Below are 19,655 nucleotides of genomic sequence, written 5' to 3'. Positions count from 1 at the left end.
CAAATTTCACGTACGAGTTGCTAATTACACAAATTTTAGACCGAATTTTCTCATTGGAAGTCTGCACGGTGGTCGCGTCGGTACCTGTTCAAAAGGTAATCAGGCTGTTGTGACGAACTGTCATTCCCGTGTTGAAGAGGACAAAGGCCTATCATGACGTCAGTGAACAGGTAATTTTTACTGAAATCTCAATAATGATAAATTTTTATGAATATTTTTCCTTTTTTGAAATCACTTTTTAAAAAATCTACTTTCGTTTTCAACCCGGACGATTTCTTGTGTAACGGGAGAAAATGCAACGGACCAGACCGGGATTCAAACCCGGGCTCCCTGAATCTCTAGTCAGTTGCTCTAACAACTGAGCTATCTGACCACCGGCGATCGAACCTGGCTGACCGCTACACTTGTTCTATCGTTTTTAGCTATGTAGCAATACCACAACGTGATCATAGATCAAAGACCTCTGCAGAATTACCATCAAATGCAAAAAGATATATATTTTACATGAAATTCAATTGTTTTATTGATAAATTTAGAACACCGATTTTCATTGCAGTGATCAAAAGAAACAGCTGACCATACAAAATGTTTGCAAGGCTTTGAGGTACGCTTATGAAAACAACAATGACAGGACAAAGCGGAGTGCCATGAATTTCTTCTATGCCCACTCCCATCTTCTGCCGCAGGCACGGGATTTCATGAAAGGCTTCATCAAGCTGCCGCGTGAGTGTGTTCTGGAACTGATCGTCACCAACAAGATCAACCTCTCCCAAGAGGAAATATACGATGTGGTTATCCAGTGGTCCGAATGTCAGTGTGCACTTACGTCCAAAGATCCAACTCCTGAAAATAAGAGGCTGATTCTTGGCAATATTCTGAAGAAAATCAAATACATAAATATGTCTGTAGAATTCTTTAATAACCAAGTGGCAGCTCAGAGAGTGTTGAGTGTAGATGACATCATAGAGGTGTATCAGCAATTGGTCACGAGAAATGCACGCTCGCCGGCTGGGCAGTCAAACAATATCATTATTCCGTCATCCAGTGATTCAGATGATTCAGACAATGAATTGACAGCCCCAACAGATGCCTTTGCAGGGCTGTTAGAGGACGATACCTCTAGAACAGTACCACTGCCATTCTGGTTCAAAGCCCCAAGAGATAAGTCAGTTCTGTATCGATTTAATGCAACTTTAGCAGGGAAATCATACCCCAAAAACTGCCCCGATTCTGTGACATTTAGTGTGTCAAAAAACATCAGTTTGCATGGTGTTTACATTTATGGCAGCCATCAAAAACCAGTTCAATTTTCAGTCACCTTCAAGATATTAGAAAATGGACAACGTGAGGCATATTCTGTGTCTAATCAGCCTGTATTAACAAATGGAGATTCTCGGGTATTTTTACTGGATATGAATCCTCCATTGGACATCCGAGCTGGAAGGAGGTATGATATGATCTTGGATATTGACATAAAAGGAGTGACCTTTTTTGGAGTGGATGGTTTCCCAGAACTACAGGAGGACGGCGTCAAATTCAAGTTCTTGCCAAATGACCTTGGACTTAATGGTACGAATCACGATGTTGGACAGTTTCCATTTCTCCTCTACTGTGTACAACAGACTTGAAATTCAGCCTACATCATCTATTTTGAAATTCATATTTTCTTTAATGCGGGTCTGACAGGTCAATGTTTGCTTTACTGTAAATTATGTATTCTTTATAGGATTTATGAGATTGCATGATCATATTAATTATAGTCACATTTTCATCAACCACAACAGTGTTTACAAACTAATGAAAGTTTGCAATTCTAAGTCTCTTATTTTTATGTGTAATGAAGCACAAGTTGCATATTTAATGAAATGTGGTTCCATACTGTGTCACAACATTTATGACAGTAAGCTGAAAATGTCGAAATGCTTAACTGCATACGAGGGCTGTTCGATGTGTAATGTGTATTGTACCACAGTGCGATCATGCTCTGCATGATTTCGTTGATGATGATAGCCTACTCTTGAATAACTCTATTCAATACCTTTCCAACGGTATAAACATGAGTCTTCAGCTCCACATAGTTTTAAACTTATAGTCATTTCAATAGAGCCAGTCGTTGTAAAAATGGTTGGGAAACAGGTTGAGAATATTGAAGAAATTAGAGCTTATACAAAAGTTCGCACAAATCTCGGTCATTCGGTAATGCAAATTTTTACTGAATTGGAGGAAATTTATGGGTTTGATAAGGTATCTTACGAGACAGTTCGTAGGCGGAGAAAGCAATTTCTGACTGGCACAGAGTCTGTCAAAGATGCAGCAAAATTAGGCTGACCTGTGACTGCAACAGACAACACAAATGTCTCAAAAGTCAGGGAAATAATTGAAAACGATGGCAGATACATGATTTGTGATATTGCCAAAGTTGTTGGCATATCGCTATAGCGGGTGCATTTAATTTTGAAAGTACGAAAGATTTATGCCAGATGGATACTGCATGTATTGACAGATGACCAAAAATGAGTACAAACCGCTAGGCAATTGCTCAAAATGCTTCCCAAATTCAATCAAGAAAGACAATTTGCAAACATTAAAATTGTTACTGGTGACGAAACATGGGTTCACTATTTCGAACTAGTAAGAAAACTTGGAAACAAAATATGGCGAACTAAACATGGTAGAAGGCCTGTAGTTGCCAAAAGAACCATAAGAACAAAGAAGGTTCAGAATCTTTATTGCATATTCTTCTCATGTGATGGTATAGCTGTACAAATTCCGGTGCCAAAGGGCAAAAGTGTTACAGGTCAGTATTACCGAGATGATATACTGTAAAAGCTCAAGAAATATTAACATAAACGACACCCTGTGTCAAGATTTAGGCTTGTTCGTCTACTTCATGATAATGCTCCATCACATACATCAGAGCTTGTGAAGCAATTTTTAAAGTCGGAGAAGGTTACCGTCTTGCCACACCCACCATACTCTCCCGATCTAGCCCCTCGCGACTTTTTCCTTTTTCCAAAACTTAAAAAAGTTCTTATCTGGTCGTCGTTACAAGTCCCAACAAGCATCAGTCAGTGCCTCAGAAGTCTACCTAAATCAGCGTACCGTGACGCATTTCAGAAATGCATTCAGAGATTGAAATTATGTATTTTAAACTGCGGAGAATACTTTGAAGGAATGTAATGTTCATTTCACTATTTGAGTTCAATGCTTTTGAGATATCGTACAATACACATTACATATCGAACAGCCTTCATAAACATGATAAACGTAGGTCTCCTGTGATTTACCACAGGCTAAGTGTATAAATGTTGGTCATGGCAAGGGAACTGTTTATTTGGAAGATTTCTCTGCATCTTTTACTGTTATACAATAATGATTTTTCACAAATAAAAATAACCTGTGCAAACCGATAACTGGATTGATTGAATATTGTTTAACGTCCCGATCGAGGATATTTCACTCATATGGAGACGTCACCATTGCTGGTTAAGGGCTGCAAAATTTAGGCCTATGCTCGGCGCTTACTAGTTTCTGTGGAAACGAGGGGGTTATTTATATTCGGTCTTTCCAGACCGAATATAAATAACCCCCTCGTTTCCACAGAAACTAGGCGCTTACAACCTTTGAGCAGGGATCATTATTGTACGTGCCACACCTGCTGGGACACCGGGCCTAGCTTGGTTTTTGCAGTCTCATCCGAAGGACCGCCCCATTTAGTCGCCTCTTATACTACAAGCAAGGTGTACTGAGGACCTGCTCTAAGTTTCTAATTAACCCGGATAAATTGGTGCACATACTTTAAGGTATATAGTTCCACCCTGCTGTGATCGAATTATCATAAGATTTTGCAAAGTCAATGATTTGATAAAATTTATGCATGACGGCCTGTCAGGGACATCAATTTTGTTGGAGTCTTTTTCAATAGATATTGTAAAAAAAAAAATCGTTAACCGTAAAATATTTCAAAAGTCAATCTTAATCATAAATAATTATCAACTTTCAAATTATTGAATCCAAGGCCAATAACTCTCTTTTAATTTTTTTTTTAATTGTATTTTTTAAAGAAAGTGTCAGTTTCATGAAATTGTTATGTCGATACTATTATATTGTTAAACAGTTTCTATGAAATTTTGATAAAACTGTTTTAGGCAATTTTCTGACATTGATAACAGCTAGGTACATGCATATGCATGTGCTAATTGATTAAAAAAAAAAATTATTAATATATACCCCCTGCATACATATTTTATCATTTTTATTTGTTACTAACTAAGATATATATATCATTTGAATAATCAACAATCAAATATAAGATTGAACCTATAATTCTAGAGGGGTGGAATTACCTTAAACGTTTTTGTTGTGATTTTCATTTTTTAAATCCTGTTAGAATTGTACAATTTGTTTAAATTAATTTTGTATTGCTTGTAGGAGTTATGAGATTGATCACTGCTCGTTATCTTCACCTTGCATTAATAAATTTATTTTTTCTGCATACCAACAGAAGTCATCCTAATTAATTACTGAGACATCCTTCATGAAGAAGTGTTACCGGGTCATTAACTGGTCAATTGTCCCAACAATAAACAAATATCCAGATGCTCTCAGCAAAGTAATGACGTACATGCATGTACAAACTCCTTGGAGCATTTGAAACAGTCTTACAACATTTATAAAACGTTCCTTAATTGTTTCTATGGTACTCCTATACTGTAAACTAACTTTTATTCGTGATGACTTAATTTAAATTATTTTACAATATACTCATGGGGAACTGGTTTGTGGCAATTAAATTTCGCAACCAAGATAATCTTAAACATATATACAAGAAACATTAAAGGTCGCGATCTGGTTCGCAGCAAGAAATATTCGCAATGAAGAGGTTATCGCGAACCTCACGAAAATATTTTGCGCATACGAATATAAGTTGGTTTACAATATTTCATAAACCGAGAAATATACATATCATCCTAGTTATATCCTATTTTAATTACAAAGACACCAAATATCAGATGCAGCTAGAAGACCTGTAAGGCATAGGTATACTTTGTGTAACAGGAAGGGAGAAAATACAACGGACCAGACCAGCTAGGATTAAGATTTTGGGTTGATGTCTTCAAGTGTGAAGACAATTTAAGGATGGAGGGATGTAGCGGTCAGCCGGGTTCGATCGCCGGTGGCCAGATAGCTCAGTTGGTAGAGCATCTGATTTGAAATTCAGGGGACCCTGGTTCGAATCTGGCTCCGATTGTTGCATTTTCTACTTTCCTGTTACATCTGGGGCCGTTGACCATCCCTGGACTTGCAGGTGAAAGTCCTGCCAGAAACAAAAAGAATCTGGGTTAATATTGAGTCTTTGGGGGCAGACACTTAATGAGGGAGGAATGTATAGTGGCCAGACAGGTTCAATTGCCAGTGGCCAGATAGCTCTGCAGTTGGTAGAGCACTTGACTCGAGATTCAGGGGACACGGGTTTGAATTCCGGTCTGGTCTGATGCATTTTCTCCCTTCCTATTACATTTTATCCTGGTCACAGCACATTTTCATGCTCTAAATTGTACTCATACTCAAAAGTGAAGGTTGTAAAACTTTTATAAAATCATTCTCACTCAATTACAGTACATGCTCAAGATTTTTTTAGTATGTTTCGAAGTTTGCTCAGAGTTGTACTCAAAACAAATATGGCCGAGTTTGAGTACGAGTACAGTAAAAGTTTTATAACCTCCAGGCCAGGATTCGAACCCGGGCCCCTTAAATTTCCAGTTACATGCTCTACAAACTGAGCCATCTGGCCATCGAACTTGGCTGACCGCTGCACTTGAGAACCCTTTCCTTTTGGTAATTATATCAAACTTGGTACACTGGTTCCCCATAAAAGAGTAGAAGATTCTTAACAATTTTAAGGTCATATGGTCAAATACGACAATAAGATATTGTCTGCTCAATTTAGAACATTTTGCTTGGCAAATATCAAACTTGGTACACTGGTTTTACTTACAGAGTATATGACCCATAATGATTTTGAGGTCATAAAATGGTCAAACTACTCTAAACATAGGAATATACTGTCCACTCAATATCTTGCAAACCCTTTGATGACAGACATCAAAATTGGGACACTGGAAGCTATACCTTAAAGAATAGACAGCTTTTCAAGTCATGAGGTCAAATGTCATACTCAGTATTTTGAGAGATCAAACTTACCACATGTATTATGGTTGCTGCTGACAAATAAATAAATGACACTTAAAAATGTACATCAGAAAAATTAATTTAGTCTCAAAAAATTGTGTGTAATTGTATGGGAGTTTTTAATCCCCCCCCCCCCCCCCTTTCCCCCACACTATTTGAATTTACATTTCTATTTGATCTTGCCCCTACGGAAAAAAAAATTCCCATACATCCGATTCGACTTGGGTGAATAAAACCCCACCTCCGTGTCAGGATATTGAAAACAACACAGCACCTCTGTCTGAATTCTGATTTCTTTACTGAACAGACATACATGTTTATTTACACAGTATTTACAACATAATGATTTAATACAGTAAAGATGATGGTATATCATTAACAGATTGCACATTTTGTGACATATTAACAAATACTGTAAAGGACATATATAAACCTGTACAAAAAGAGCATACATCAGATTCACATATCTCCAAAGGAGAGCTTAGCTTGCTTTGGTACAGATATAATTTGTTAACCAGTGAGACGATATTTTTGAAATGTACAAAATGGTGCGATATAGTACATTGGCAATTTGTTGTATAAAGGTCATCAATATAAAATGCAGCTGGCAAGACTGGACTACGTACAAACGTTCTTTGTACCACAGTCCATAACTTTACCACCACCCCCACCCCCCTCACACACACATATGCACAGTGGAAGTGGGCCTATCCACAATAACAGGCATCAATTTATTTGCTTTTAGTTATACTAGTACAAACAACTCGTCCCAACAAATTTTGTAGATTTGGAGAACAATCAGTATGCTTTATGTATCTTGCAATTTAAATGAGTAAGTTAAAGAGAGCAAATTAAGTTGTTAACTGCACCTGCTTTTCAAAAGCAATATGGCCTTATTGTGACTCAACTATTAACATACACAATAAAACATAGATGTTCTCCATCGACCAATCAATGGAGTTCCAGCACATCATGTACCCTTTACACTCCACAGGAAAAAATCACTTGCTTAAGAAAATCCCTGACGTACATATGTACTATAACAAGTTCCAAAAGAAGAATTCATGAATTGGACAACACTATAATTATACCCCAGAATGCAGCTGTGCATCAAAGCTACCTCTCTACAACAAAATGATCGAAAGTTGTTTTTTTGTTATATACAAGTAAAGAATTCTAAATGACTTTAAATAGCACGTTGAATACTTCATCATATTTATTAAATAACCAAACAACTGTATACACTCACACCTAATACAATGTGTATGTACATTAGTTTATTATCATGCACTCTCACATTCACACCATATTGTGTTTTAAATAGACATTTACACATTGGACTTCTAATGTCTTGTTGTGTGTCAATTCTGTACAATGAAATTCCTTCTGTAATTAGATTTATGCCTTCTAATGTCTTGTGTGTCAATTATATACACTGAAATTCCTTCAGATTTACGCCTTCTAATGTCTTGTGTGTCAATACATTGTACAATGAAACGTGATCGTGCTATGCTACCGTCAGTGCGATTAAGCTACCCCATTTGATTCCCACTCTCCTAGATTTTGTTTCAATATAATTTGGAAACTTAAACATCATTATAATCGGGTAAACAAATAAATATAAGTCTTGGAGGGGGTTGTGAAACTGTTACGTAGGCCAATTATGATTACAGCAAGATATAAAATGTCATCGATTTCAAATGAAGATGGGATCGGCGATTTGAGAAGGAAAGGGGGGGAGGGGTTTGGCAAGAAATTCTAATGTTTTCAAAGGGTGTTGGATGATAAACTCCGACAACAGGCAAGTCAGTTAAAGCACAGTTAATGTTAGAGAACAATCTCATCAAGGACAACATCCCTCTGGACATCCATAATGTAATATACCCACATTAAAATCAAACCGCAAGTTGTTTTGGTCTCTGCTTCGCCCATTAAAGACAGAAACTGTTAATAAACAAATTTCTCAATAGTTATCTCCGATATCAAAAGGGACATTGCACCTTAATACAAAGACAAACTGATTAAATAGGACTGCGATCAATCTGATGGTGTGTTCATGAAGCACTTTGTTAAGAAATTCTTTACACAATGATGTATGACGATTCCTAGACAACCTTTTTTTTGTGGAAATATACAACACAATGAGCTAGAGAAAGACATAGCTTTAGCGTACCGTGTATAATATGAAGATACGAAAAAAAATAATTTCTATCAAGTGTTTGTATGATGTGAATGAATGCATTATATACAAAATGGCTGACAGATTCCTTATGTTTTACACTTCCAGTTCTTATCTACAGCATCATGTAACCTTTAACCCAAGTTGCATGAAATTATAATATGTATATATTAGATAACTTTGGAAAGCTGGAAAATGTAGATTTTTTTGGTATATAAAAAAAAAGGCTAAAAAGAAAAGTGCCAAACAACCATTTCTGTTAATTTCAGACAAGTATAACATAATAGAACCAAATTCAACAAGAATCCAAAATATAAAGTGAAAACTCTAAATTTGCGGGGGGAAAAAATCGGCTCAAATATTTCCAACAGCGAAGTTACCCAATATACATTAATCAATGGGAAAATTCTACTTCATCAAAAAGGCACAAGCAACATGTTTTTTTCACTAATGCCGTTTTCCCTCATAAACTTGCATACAAAAATGACTATTTTTTTGCCAGTAAGGAATCGTATGGGATGATGACACTATATACAGGTGTAATGTGAATAAACTGACTCCATATGTCATAAGTGATGAGTCTGTCGTATGGGCTGAAAACCTGAGCTCGGACTTCCAGAGATGGAGATTGAGCTCTGATCCGAAATATCCGCAGAATGATCCGTGATGTCTGACGTCTCAGAATCCGTGGTCTGCATGTCATTTGAATTGTCTTTAAGAGGCATGAAGCCGTACATGTGGGGAGGGGGGTGCGGAATTTCTGACACATTTCCAACACGGGGAACCAGTTGCTCCGGACTTCCATCTTCTAAACTACTTGACGATATACTGCTGAAAATGTCAAATCTGTCTCATAAATATTTCACAAAATTGTGTTTTCTGTATTAGGGCTGTTCCAGAAATGATAAAATGGGGGGGTCGGGCGGCAAATGATATTTTTTTGTGTGGGTGGTCATATTTTTTCATATTTTAATTGGTCCGTGGTGGGATTGTTAATAAAATATTTATTATGGGTAGTGGGTAGTTTCTATTGTTTTATTTTGTGCCACGTGGGTGTTGAGTTTTCAGAATATTTTTATTGTCACTCTTGTCGTGTTGGTTACAAAACGTCGGAGGGAAAATTGAAAACGTGCTTTCGAAATGCTGCTTTCGAAATCGAAAGTAACATAGAACTATTCGAGTTGTCGCTCTTTGCAGCGCATAACTTTCCATTACGGCACTCTTCAAATTAGAGGCGCGTTTAATAGGGTCCCTTTGGACGTGATGGCGGCGAACTCTGTTCATCGATTTTGGGAATATTTTGAAACCAATAGGTATTCCGTTTTCTAATAAAAATAGGCAAACCTTAGTTGATTTATACGAGGGTACCGATGCGTTATATTTATCAGTCGGTGTGATGGTGATATAGAGGCCTCCGGGCGCGGGCTCCATTAGAAGACGAACGATTCGTGGAAAAACATATCCATACCCATTTCATGATAATAGCATCGTTTGGACTCCCAATCTTTCCAACATTCCCGCCATAGATGCCTTTGATTGTTGATGTGACATCGTTTCTTTAGAACTACTGTGATACAATGTCGCACAGGCATTACCGCGTCATTGACTAGAATGTTTGTCCCGAAAACCTCGCGAGATTTGTACCGTTTTCATTTTTAAAAATATTTTTGTGGTGGGTCTGGTTAGTTTTTTTTTTTTATTAGATGGCTCATTGTAAAATGAGTTTATTAATTTGATGGGTCATGGGGTTATTTTTTATTTTTTTTTATGGGTGCTTGGTATATACAAAAGGTGCCTCCCGACCCCCCCATGTATTTATTTCTGGAATAGCCCTTACCTTGTATTTAGTTAATCTACAAAACACTTTCCACTCCATATCCAAAAATATACAGAGATAAAATTATGATAAAACAAAGGACTAATGTCCCAGAGTTCAAATGTGGAGTAGATCTTCACAGTTGGATCTTATAGGTATATATATGTAAGACATACCCTGGGCCACAAATGATTTAACCTATTCATCCACACAAGAGTAGCTAGGGAGTAAGCTTGATGATATTGAGGGCACATGTAATTCATGATTTGTACCTGTGTGCAAGGGGATGAGCCATTATCCGGTCTGGAGTACTGGGTCCGGTCTGGAATCTCTTGGGAGGACTGAGATAGCTCTCCATGTCTGGTTCCACTAAAAGTAAAATAAAAAGGAACAGTAAAGAGTGTGCCAGATGGATGAACAGTAGTGGTGGTTTGTGTAGTAGCGGTGGTTTGTGGAGTAGTGGTGGTTTGAAAAGTAGTGGTAGTTTGTGGAGTAGTGGTGGTTTGTGGAGTAGTGGTGGTTAGTGTAGTAGTGGTGTTTAGTGGAGTAGTGGTGGTTTGTTTAGTAGTGGTCCTTTGTGGAGTAGTGGTGGTTTGTGTAGTATTGGTTGTTTGTGGAGTAGTGGTGGTTTGTGTAGTAGTGGTGGTTTGTGGAGTAGTGGTGGTTTGTAGAGTAGTGGTGGTGGTCAGAGGTATGGTGGTAGTTTTTGGAGTAGTGGTGGTTTGTAGAGTAGTGGCGGTTAGTGGAGTAGTGGTGGTTTGTAGAGTAGTGGTGGTAGGTTTTGGAGTAGTGGTTGTTTGTGGAGTAGTGGTTGTTTGTGGAGTAGTGGTTGTTTGTGTAGTAGTGGTGGTTTGTGGAGTAGTGGTGGTTTGTGGAGTAGTGGTGGTTAGTGGTGATTTGTAGAGTAGTGGTGATTTGTAGAGTAGTGGTGGTGGTCAGAGGTATGGTGGTAGTTTTTGGAGTAGTGGTGGTTTGTAGAGTAGTTGTGGTTAGTGGAGTAGTGGTGGTTTGTAGAGTAGTGGTGGTCAGAGGTGTGGTGGTAGGTTTTGGAGTAGTGGTTGTTTGTGGAGTAGTGGTGGTTTGTGTAGTAGTGGTGGTTTGTGTAGTAGTGGTGTTTGTGTAGTAGTGGTGGTTAGTGGTGATTTGTAGAGTAGTGGTGGTTTGTAGAGTAGTGGTGGATTATGTAGTAGTGGTGGTTAGTGATGTGGTTGTAGTTTGTGGACTAGTGGTGGTTTTTGGAGTAGTGGTGGTTTGTAGAGTAGTGGTGGTCAGTGGTGTGGTTGTAGTTTGTGGATTAGTGGTGGTTTGTGGATTAGTGGTGGTTTGTAGAGTAGTGGTGGTCAGTGGTGTGGTTGTAGTTTGTGGATTAGTGGTGGTTTGTGGATTAGTGGTGATTTGTAGAGTAGTGGTGGTCAGTGGTGTGGTTGTAGTTTGTGGAGTAGTGGTGGATTGTATGGCAGTAGTTCAAATAGAATTGGTGGTTTATGAAGTAGTAAAAAGGTGAAGGAAAATTTGTCACCAATACTCCACAAACCACCACTACTCCACAAACCATTACTACTCTTCAACGAAAATTCCTTAGAATGTGACTCTCTCCAAAATATAAGCTTCAGAACGTTTTATATCATAAATGTGCATAAAAACAAAACATTTAAGTAAGCTACCATTCTTAATAAAAAGCCTGAAGTTATCTCTGTATAAAGTAAATTTTACTGGAATTCCCTTCACAGTTACTTACATTTTCTTTTTCCCACTGGGCTCGGACGAACAGCAATGGGGCTCAAACTCCTGGAAAAAAGATCCAATGAATGAACAAGAAGACCAATTCATTAATTATAATTCTGTCATCAGCAATAATCATATTAATGTTTAATCTCTTGTACATTTGAGGCCAGCTCCTATAGTTTTTATCTTCAAAGTGATATTTACATGAACACTGATAGATAATTATAAATGTTATGAGGAGTATACACAACTTCAAACATGAACATCAATTGTAACATAAAGCCAAGGTATTGCATCGTAGTGCTATCCATTTCTATAACTCAGTTCATCAGTCTACACTACATTAGACTGGGTGATGAGGATAGGGGTTCAAGAGCAGAACGGGGTGAAGAATAGACTTCCTGGTTGGGCTTGATGAGGGAACAGGGGTGAAGATATAATGAATCCTTCCCTTGTGAATGACTTCCTTGTTTGGTTTGGTTATGGACTAGGGGTGAAGATATAATGGATACTTGCCTCATAAATGACGTCCTGGTTGGACTAGGTGATGGACTTGGGGTTAAGATAATGAGTTCTTACCTCATAAATGACTTCCTGGTTGGGCTTGGTGAGGGACTAGGAGTAAAGGAATTACTCTTCACTGGCATCTGCATGGAGGGTGAGAAACATTGCTGTAAAAAAAGAAACTCATCAGAGTCAATGACTGCACAATAAAAATTTACACACCTCTAGGGGCCTCAACATCTCATCTAATCGATTTCATGTACAATCATGATGCAAAATTTCTTTTTTCTTAAAAACAAACCTACATAAAAGAAGGATGTCTTCCTATCACTTTTAGACATTGAGATTCAGACAAAAACTAATGAAAATATATTCATATTGATTCCACTAACTGTACATGTGTAATTTTCTTGTACCTAAAGAAGATTATTTGTATACAATCCTAATGTATGTGAAACTGGGCACTACTTTGGTTCAATCCTGACCCTGAGAATCGACTTTGAACATATCTGGATCTACAATATCATATCATGATTATCTTTGTAGCATAATGCCTTTAGCTTTGACAGATTGCTACCTTGTTCTTGAAAAGATTTTTTCCTATGCGAATCAAATTATATATCCTTTACCACTGCAAGCCTTTTAGCAACTAAGAAATTTTGGTGTATCAATAATCAGTCGAGAGGAAAGGTGAATTGATGATTTCAATTAACCATTGTAAATAAACAATCAAAATGAATGCATGTGTAATTTGTGCTACAATTTTAAGACAAGAGGCCCAAGGGCCACATCGCTCACCTGAGTCACTTGGCTCATATTTAAAGATTTTCCCTATATATTTGTATGCATATCTTTGATACCCCCCCCCCCCCCCCCCTTCTGACCCCATCCTCCCCTGGAGGCCATGATTTAAACAAACTGAAATCTGTCAGAAAGCTTTCATGTAAATATCAGCTTTTCTCGCTCAGTGGTTCTTGAGAAGATTTTTAAAGATTTTCCTTATATATTTGTATGTAAAACTTTGATCCCCTATTGTGGCCCCATCATACCCCCAGGGGCCATGATTTGAACCAACTTGAATCTGCATTATGTCAGGAAGCTTTCATGTAAACATCAGCTTTTCTGGCTCAGTGGTTCTTGAGAAGAAGATATTCAAAGATTTTTTCTGTATATTTGCATGTAAAACTTTGATCCCCTATTGTGGCCCCATCCAACCCCCGGGGGCCATGATTTTAACAAACTTGAATCTGCATTATGTCAGGAAGCTTTCATGTAAATCTCAATTTTTCTGGCTCAGTGGTTCTTGAGAAGAAGATTTTTAAAGATTTATCATATATTTGTATGTAAAACTTTGATCCCCTATTGTGACCCCATCCAACCCCCGTTGGACAAGTTTGAACAACCTTGAATCTGCACTATATAAGGAAGCTTTCATGTAAATCTTAGCTTTTCTGGCCCAGTGGTTCTTGAGAAGATTTTTAAATGACCCTACACTATTTTTGCATTTTTGTGATTATCTCCCCTTTGAAACATGGTCCTTCATTTGAACAAACTTGAAGGCTCAGGTGAGCTAAAAAAGAACTCAGAGCAGACCCCTTGACATAAAAAATATTACCAATGGCAACTGAAACTTCTTAATGCAGGAGTACCTGTAACCCATATCCAAGAGTATCTTGGACCCGGAGACATGAATTCACAGATGACTATTTTCTACCACACCTTCTGCCATTGTGCCTACCTTACGGTGTACAACTCTCGTGGGAGAAGGCATTCCAACCAGCATGGTCGGCTGAGGAAAGACATTGATATGGAGAGACTCGCTGAAGGAACGGGGCCTTCTGTGGGGATCAGGCAACATGGCCTCATGGGGGTCCTCCTGAAAAAACCAGGGTCAAGGACATTTAAAGATAAATAAGTTCAATTTTAAAAAGTTTTCCTACAAAACACGTAGTAAACACGTGCAAGTCAATAATCGTTCTTTCTTTATGAGGTACATTAATACTCAATAATTTAAAGGAATAATATGTAACTTACAGGATGTATAATTTCAGTCGAAAAACTACCTTTACATAGTAGCTAAACTTTGTTTCCTAACCCACTTGTTTATGAATATTTACTACTTCTGTATGTGGACCTCAAAAACACATACATGGGAACGAACCTAAAAGAATACTCACATTCATGTTTGTGTACCTCAAACACACACACACAAGGGAACAAACCCAAAAGAAATAATTGTGTTCATGTTTGGAGCCAGAGGTAACTATAACTCTTGAGTTATCAGACCTACTTAGTACCCTGAAGCTTAGAACGCATTGGAGGTGTAGCAGCAAGCTTAAGGGCCTGTACTTACCAGGGTGAAATCCTGCCAGGAACTGGACATCTTTATTGCTGAACTGACATCTCTGTAAAAAAGATTTTTCATTTATAAGATAAATACATGTACATAGTCATGGAAACAGTTTACAGACAATCAGAGACTTTTCAGACATATTCCAGTGATACGGACCCCAAAATGGACCACAATGTCCTTGTAAAGGCAAAATTTCAAATAACCAATATCTGAGGCACTCTGTCGTACCTCTCATGTTCTTTTTCCTTCTCCACAATGTGAATTTCTTCATCTTTCAACCTGTTGACTCTGTCCGGGATTTTTACAGGTGTCTGAAAATTGCAACACAGGTATCTTAATGTTTTCATATATATCATGATATATGTACCAGTCAATAAGGATAGATATATGGGTTTTGCATTGCAGGGTTTCAAATTCAACAACATTCAGGTACCTCATGGTTTTATTCTAAATTTCTCACCAGGATACCAACCTGTTTTGTTCTATATAATTAGACAACATTTTTGACAAGGCTTTAAGAATTTCTTTTTCAATGTATGTAACTTCATAACGATTCAAAGACTTTGTTTCGTCAGTTTTATCTAAGCAAACAAAATTAGTTATATTCACCAACATTTGGTGATCGAATAATATCATTGTTACAATGATAGTGCTCAACATTTGCACTCGTCGCTTTGTTATTTTCACCTGTATTTTCCCCAACAGATGACCCAAATATTAAAATCTCCCTCAAGACAAATTCTTTACTATATGCATCTTGTTTAATGTTTATCAAGTCCTACTCATTTTCCTGAGTAATTACTGGACTTTTTTCAATTTGTAGATGTACTATAATTTAGCATCACCAATAAATGTTTAAATCAATCAATAACATACAGTAAAACATGGTTACTATGGTTACTGCGAACATGCTTATAATGAATTTATGCTTACAGCAAAGCAATTTTCATTCCCTGTAATTGATCAATTATATATTTCTGGTTTTGTACTAATAATAAATTGATCACTCATGTTCTTTGGATTATATTCACTAATTCTTTTCTTGGATACCAAAGTAATTAGTTTAACATCTAAGCAGTGTTGAATTGGGCTAAATAGTATCAAAAGTATGTTTCTCAACTGAGGATACCAAATTTTCAGAAACCACAGTTCTGTATCAAATTTCAGCTCTGTATTCTAAATCTAAAAATCTGTACATACCACCATCCTCTATCAAAGCTCCAGGGGAAAATAGTGAGAAGGTTGGCTGTGGTATGAAAGAAATGTAAAACACTGAATTGAGTTTTTTCTTACACTTGGTCCAGGCTGGTTCAGCGACATCGAGCTGGAGCTGAATCTCCGGAGTCTTGAGCTCTCAGACACTTTGAAAGTGTTGGTTGGAGGGCTAACAAAAGACATGTACAAAGAGTTTTTTAAAAACTGCACCCTAAGGGTACTAAGTTTAACCAACAAACATTATATCTTAAGCACGATAAGTCCTTTTCATAAAACTTGTAATAAATACATGAACACAGACACAATTATTCTACACTTGCAAATGCTTGAGTGAAATTTATCCTCCATTTAGGAATTAAAATTTCGTCTTCTTCGTTAATTTCTGCAAGAAATTATCAAAAGTTGTGAGTGGATTTCAGTAAAATTTTATAGAAATTTTGGCCTTCAATCAGAACGGAACAGATTGGTTTTAAAAGCATGTGGGTAATGACAGAAAACTCGGAGGCATTAAAATTCAAAATGCATCAGGACGTTTGCACTCAGTAATTTGGAGAACCTGGCTGGTGGAGGCCGATTTCTGAGAACTGTGTTTGGGGTAGTAAGCTGCAGAACTGAGGCTCCTCGGGGGGAAATGGGCTTTAATCAATATATATACCTCTTTATGCAATGACCCTTTTTTTTTTAACCAAACTGGAATTATTTCACCTAAAATACCTAAACGAAAAAAATTTCATATGAGAAAATAGTTAACATAGACCAAAGGATATCCCGTATCAATAAATCTAACAGACTTTGTTTACAGTTACTAAAATTTGGCCATCCCTATAATACAAACAATTTGATAAGGTATCACATTTTTAATTACTGTAAATATTAATTTTATATATAGTTCAGGTGTGTGGTAATGTCCCAGCCATAGACTTTAGTTACCCGCATATGTAAAGAGAGCATCGAAATCAACAAATCTTATGGAAATTAATGGGGTTCAGATTGACTTGCAACCTAACATAGCTACTTTATAAACAGACAGAATTAATTGCAGTGATGCGAACATTTATAATTCCTATGGGGTTTCAATCTATTATTAAATGTCTTGACGACACAAACGCAGTGGGAAAATATATTAGGCATCCTTTAATATCAAAATCTTGACAAGTTGACGCCCACAAAAATTCTTATGAATATCAGAGATGTGATTCTAGGGCTGTCAAAATTCTTATTATCATCAGTCATAGGGATCTTCAAGAGTCATTTTCTTCAATATTCTGACCCTTCTTAATATTTTGTTTCAACTTCTTAAGTTTCTGTTTTGCATATAAATGTATCATAGATTCTGAAAGTTTACAATTCTCAATTCAGTGCGAGGTCTAAAGCTAGTGGCCTGCTTCAAAAGTTTTCAAGAATTTTATGTGGCAATGTAAAAACACAGAGAAATCATAGCTTTGTATAAAATATGGAAGAGTAGCTCTCTGGATTATCTAATTTTTGTGAAAACAAGGGGGTAATTTCTATTTGATCTCTCCTGTCCCCTTTGTTTCTGCCCAAGTATGTGCGATCAAAATGTTTACTGCATCAGCTACGCTTCAGTTCGATATTATTCCAGGTTACACTTTATATAAATTGTCCGAAAACTTGCCTAAATCAGTCTCCAAATAATTTTTCCACAAATAAATTCAACTGACACTATTCAAATCCACTCTAAATCAAAGATAAACATTGTCATTTCAAATAATATATATCTGGAAAATTGCAAAATAATTTGACGCTTGCACAAAAGTCAAGATTTATTATATGAAATGTCAACGATTCTCATTGATTAAATGTGGAATTGAATAGTGTCAATTGGATTTATTTGTGGAAAAACCATTCAGAGATTGATTTAGGCAAGTTCTTGGACAATTCATATCGAATGTAACCTGAAATAATATCAAACTGAAGCACGACTAATGCGGTATACATTTCCCACATACTTTATACTTACAGAACAGAAATGACGGGGGCAGGAGAGACTGATTATAAATCACCTCTTCGTTTCCACAGAAATTATGGTTTATCAAAATTTTCTTCCAAAGAACAAACTGTTCTGCAGCTGCAAGACATGTATAGTTTGTAAAACATGTCAACTTCATTTAAGCAGCATGGATTTTAAACAATACTTTATATACAACTAAACATACACTGGTGACTGCCCTTTGTAAGATGCATTGACATCTAGATAAAGCGAAACTGTAGAATGTACCTAATTTCTGGCTGGGAGACTAAGACATTGATCATAGGAGCACTGTTGGACCGCTTCAGGGAGCCGCCACTTGCTGTAGAAACTGGGTGGTTAGCTGGCCCTGACGATGGTGGGTCCACTTCCATGCTGTGTTCACGTTGCAAAGAAGCCATAGTCATTCGTGAAAGATAGAGTAAAAAATCAGCTGTTGAGGAAAGATACCCATATGACGTTTGAACATGCAGCTTCTGTTCTTTACCAGTCAGTAAAAGCATCAACAAAGACGCAGTGTCCTAGTTTCGGAACGAAGGAACATGATTTACATCCTTCCAAACGATAAAATAGGTACAGATGTTGCAGTATGTAGTCCTAAATTCCCCATCTTGCTCGTTTTGCGGCTGTATTGCACGCTCCAATAAATAGTTAGTCAAGCGAGAAAACAACGTCTCTCGACATAAGCTAGATTCTTATTGGCCAATAGCCTACTCCGTGACAAGAGTAAAGTCAGCGTTTCATCTAAAAATCATTTTCAAAGGACACTTTATGTCGCAAATTTCTGGTGGTAATAAAATAAAACTTTGACACTTTCATTATATAAATTCAAAGAATATAAGAAATTCACAATGAATATCAATTTATTACATAAACGGAAGTGCTCCAATAAACCAATGAAACCCATGTTTAGTTCCAGAAATTATCTCATTAAATCGTCCAATTCCTTATTCGTTGTGACCACGAATCACTATCAATAACATCAAGAAATCTTTTAGAGCTTTTTGATCATTTTATCAAGGATATCAAGAAAATTTTGCATGACACCTGCTACATGTACTTCAGCACAGGGACTTGTCTTCCGGGTTGTGGAAAATAAAATAAATAGATAAAATTAGAATCGCCTTTGAAGTATCATGCAGTTTTGATAAAGATGTCGACACGATTTGGTAAGGTACGTTACATGTATAAATTTTTAATACACCGTTTGAATAACACACCGAGCTATTGATATAATTCTACTTACAAGATTTGCTTTTTTTCAGGTTCACACAACATTTATTCACGTAATGACAGTCAGGGTTTTAACATCATGCCCTTACAAACCCACCTGACTAGGGGGTACCGGATATTTTATCTACCATTTACTCACACGTCCACTCTAATAGGCATTCATTCAACGATGGAAGAAAAGGAAGAGGATTAAGATTAGCTATTTATGGCTGTGGACAAGTTCATATTTTTCGAGGATTCCTCATCTTTAAAAAATGTCCTGATTAGTATAGTACGAAAGCCGGATAGAATCTAGTCTCATATTTGAAAAAGTAAAAAAAAAAAATTATAAATAACTCGTTATAACGAGTTAGTATCTCGTAATAACGATTTAATATCTCGTTATAACGAGTTAATTATCTCGTTATTACGAGTTAATTATCTCGTTATAACGAGTTAGTATCTCGTT

At 36.9% G+C, this 19,655-nt stretch overlaps 2 protein-coding genes across 3 annotated transcripts; one reads left to right on the top strand and one right to left on the bottom strand.

Annotated features, from left to right (window-relative positions):
- The first annotated feature begins 11 nt into the window (after positions 1-11).
- On the top strand, positions 12-3,413 carry LOC125659522 (BTB/POZ domain-containing protein 6-like). The gene is made up of 2 exons (XM_048891206.2): positions 12-170; positions 557-3,413. The coding sequence occupies exons 1-2, from the start codon at positions 154-156 to the stop codon at positions 1,626-1,628; spliced, it is 1,089 nt and encodes a 362-aa protein (XP_048747163.2). The 5' UTR covers positions 12-153; the 3' UTR covers positions 1,629-3,413.
- A 3,053-nt stretch (positions 3,414-6,466) lies between these two features.
- On the bottom strand, positions 6,467-18,851 carry LOC125659521 (P2R1A-PPP2R2A-interacting phosphatase regulator 1-like). Of its 2 annotated transcripts, none has more exons than XM_048891204.2 (9): positions 18,224-18,851; positions 16,063-16,153; positions 14,998-15,080; positions 14,770-14,821; positions 14,155-14,292; positions 12,492-12,583; positions 11,926-11,975; positions 10,460-10,556; positions 6,467-9,202 (listed from the first exon to the last, which is right to left on the bottom strand). In XM_048891204.2, exons 1-9 carry the CDS (start codon positions 18,475-18,477, stop codon positions 8,938-8,940), a joined length of 1,122 nt encoding a protein of 373 aa, XP_048747161.2. In that variant the 5' UTR covers positions 18,478-18,851; the 3' UTR covers positions 6,467-8,937. The 2 variants fall into 2 exon arrangements, with proteins under 2 accessions (XP_048747161.2, XP_048747162.2); XM_048891205.2 differs by having other exon boundaries at positions 6,467-9,199; positions 18,224-18,793.
- Between the last annotated feature and the right edge of the window lie 804 nt (positions 18,852-19,655).

Source organism: Ostrea edulis, chromosome 9 (assembly GCF_947568905.1).
Source record: "Ostrea edulis chromosome 9, xbOstEdul1.1, whole genome shotgun sequence".
In the NCBI taxonomy this organism is placed as follows: Eukaryota; Metazoa; Mollusca; class Bivalvia; order Ostreida; family Ostreidae; genus Ostrea; species Ostrea edulis.
The sequence above is the reverse complement of the archived record's forward strand: the minus strand, read 5'-3'. Positions and strand labels throughout refer to the sequence as shown.

Bases quoted from the DNA above. Each gene is read 5' to 3' on its own strand.
- LOC125659521 (XM_048891204.2), bottom strand. From the start codon at position 18,477: ATGCTTTTACTGACTGGTAAAGAACAGAAGCTGCATGTTCAAACGTCA. The intron at 11,976-12,491 runs GTAAGAACTCAT...TCTTTTTTCCAG, and splicing joins ACCAGGAAGTCATTTATGAG to GAGTTTGAGCCCCATTGCTG. The intron at 10,557-11,925 runs GTAAGTAACTGT...TTTTACTTTTAG, and splicing joins CCCAGTGGGAAAAAGAAAAT to TGGAACCAGACATGGAGAGC.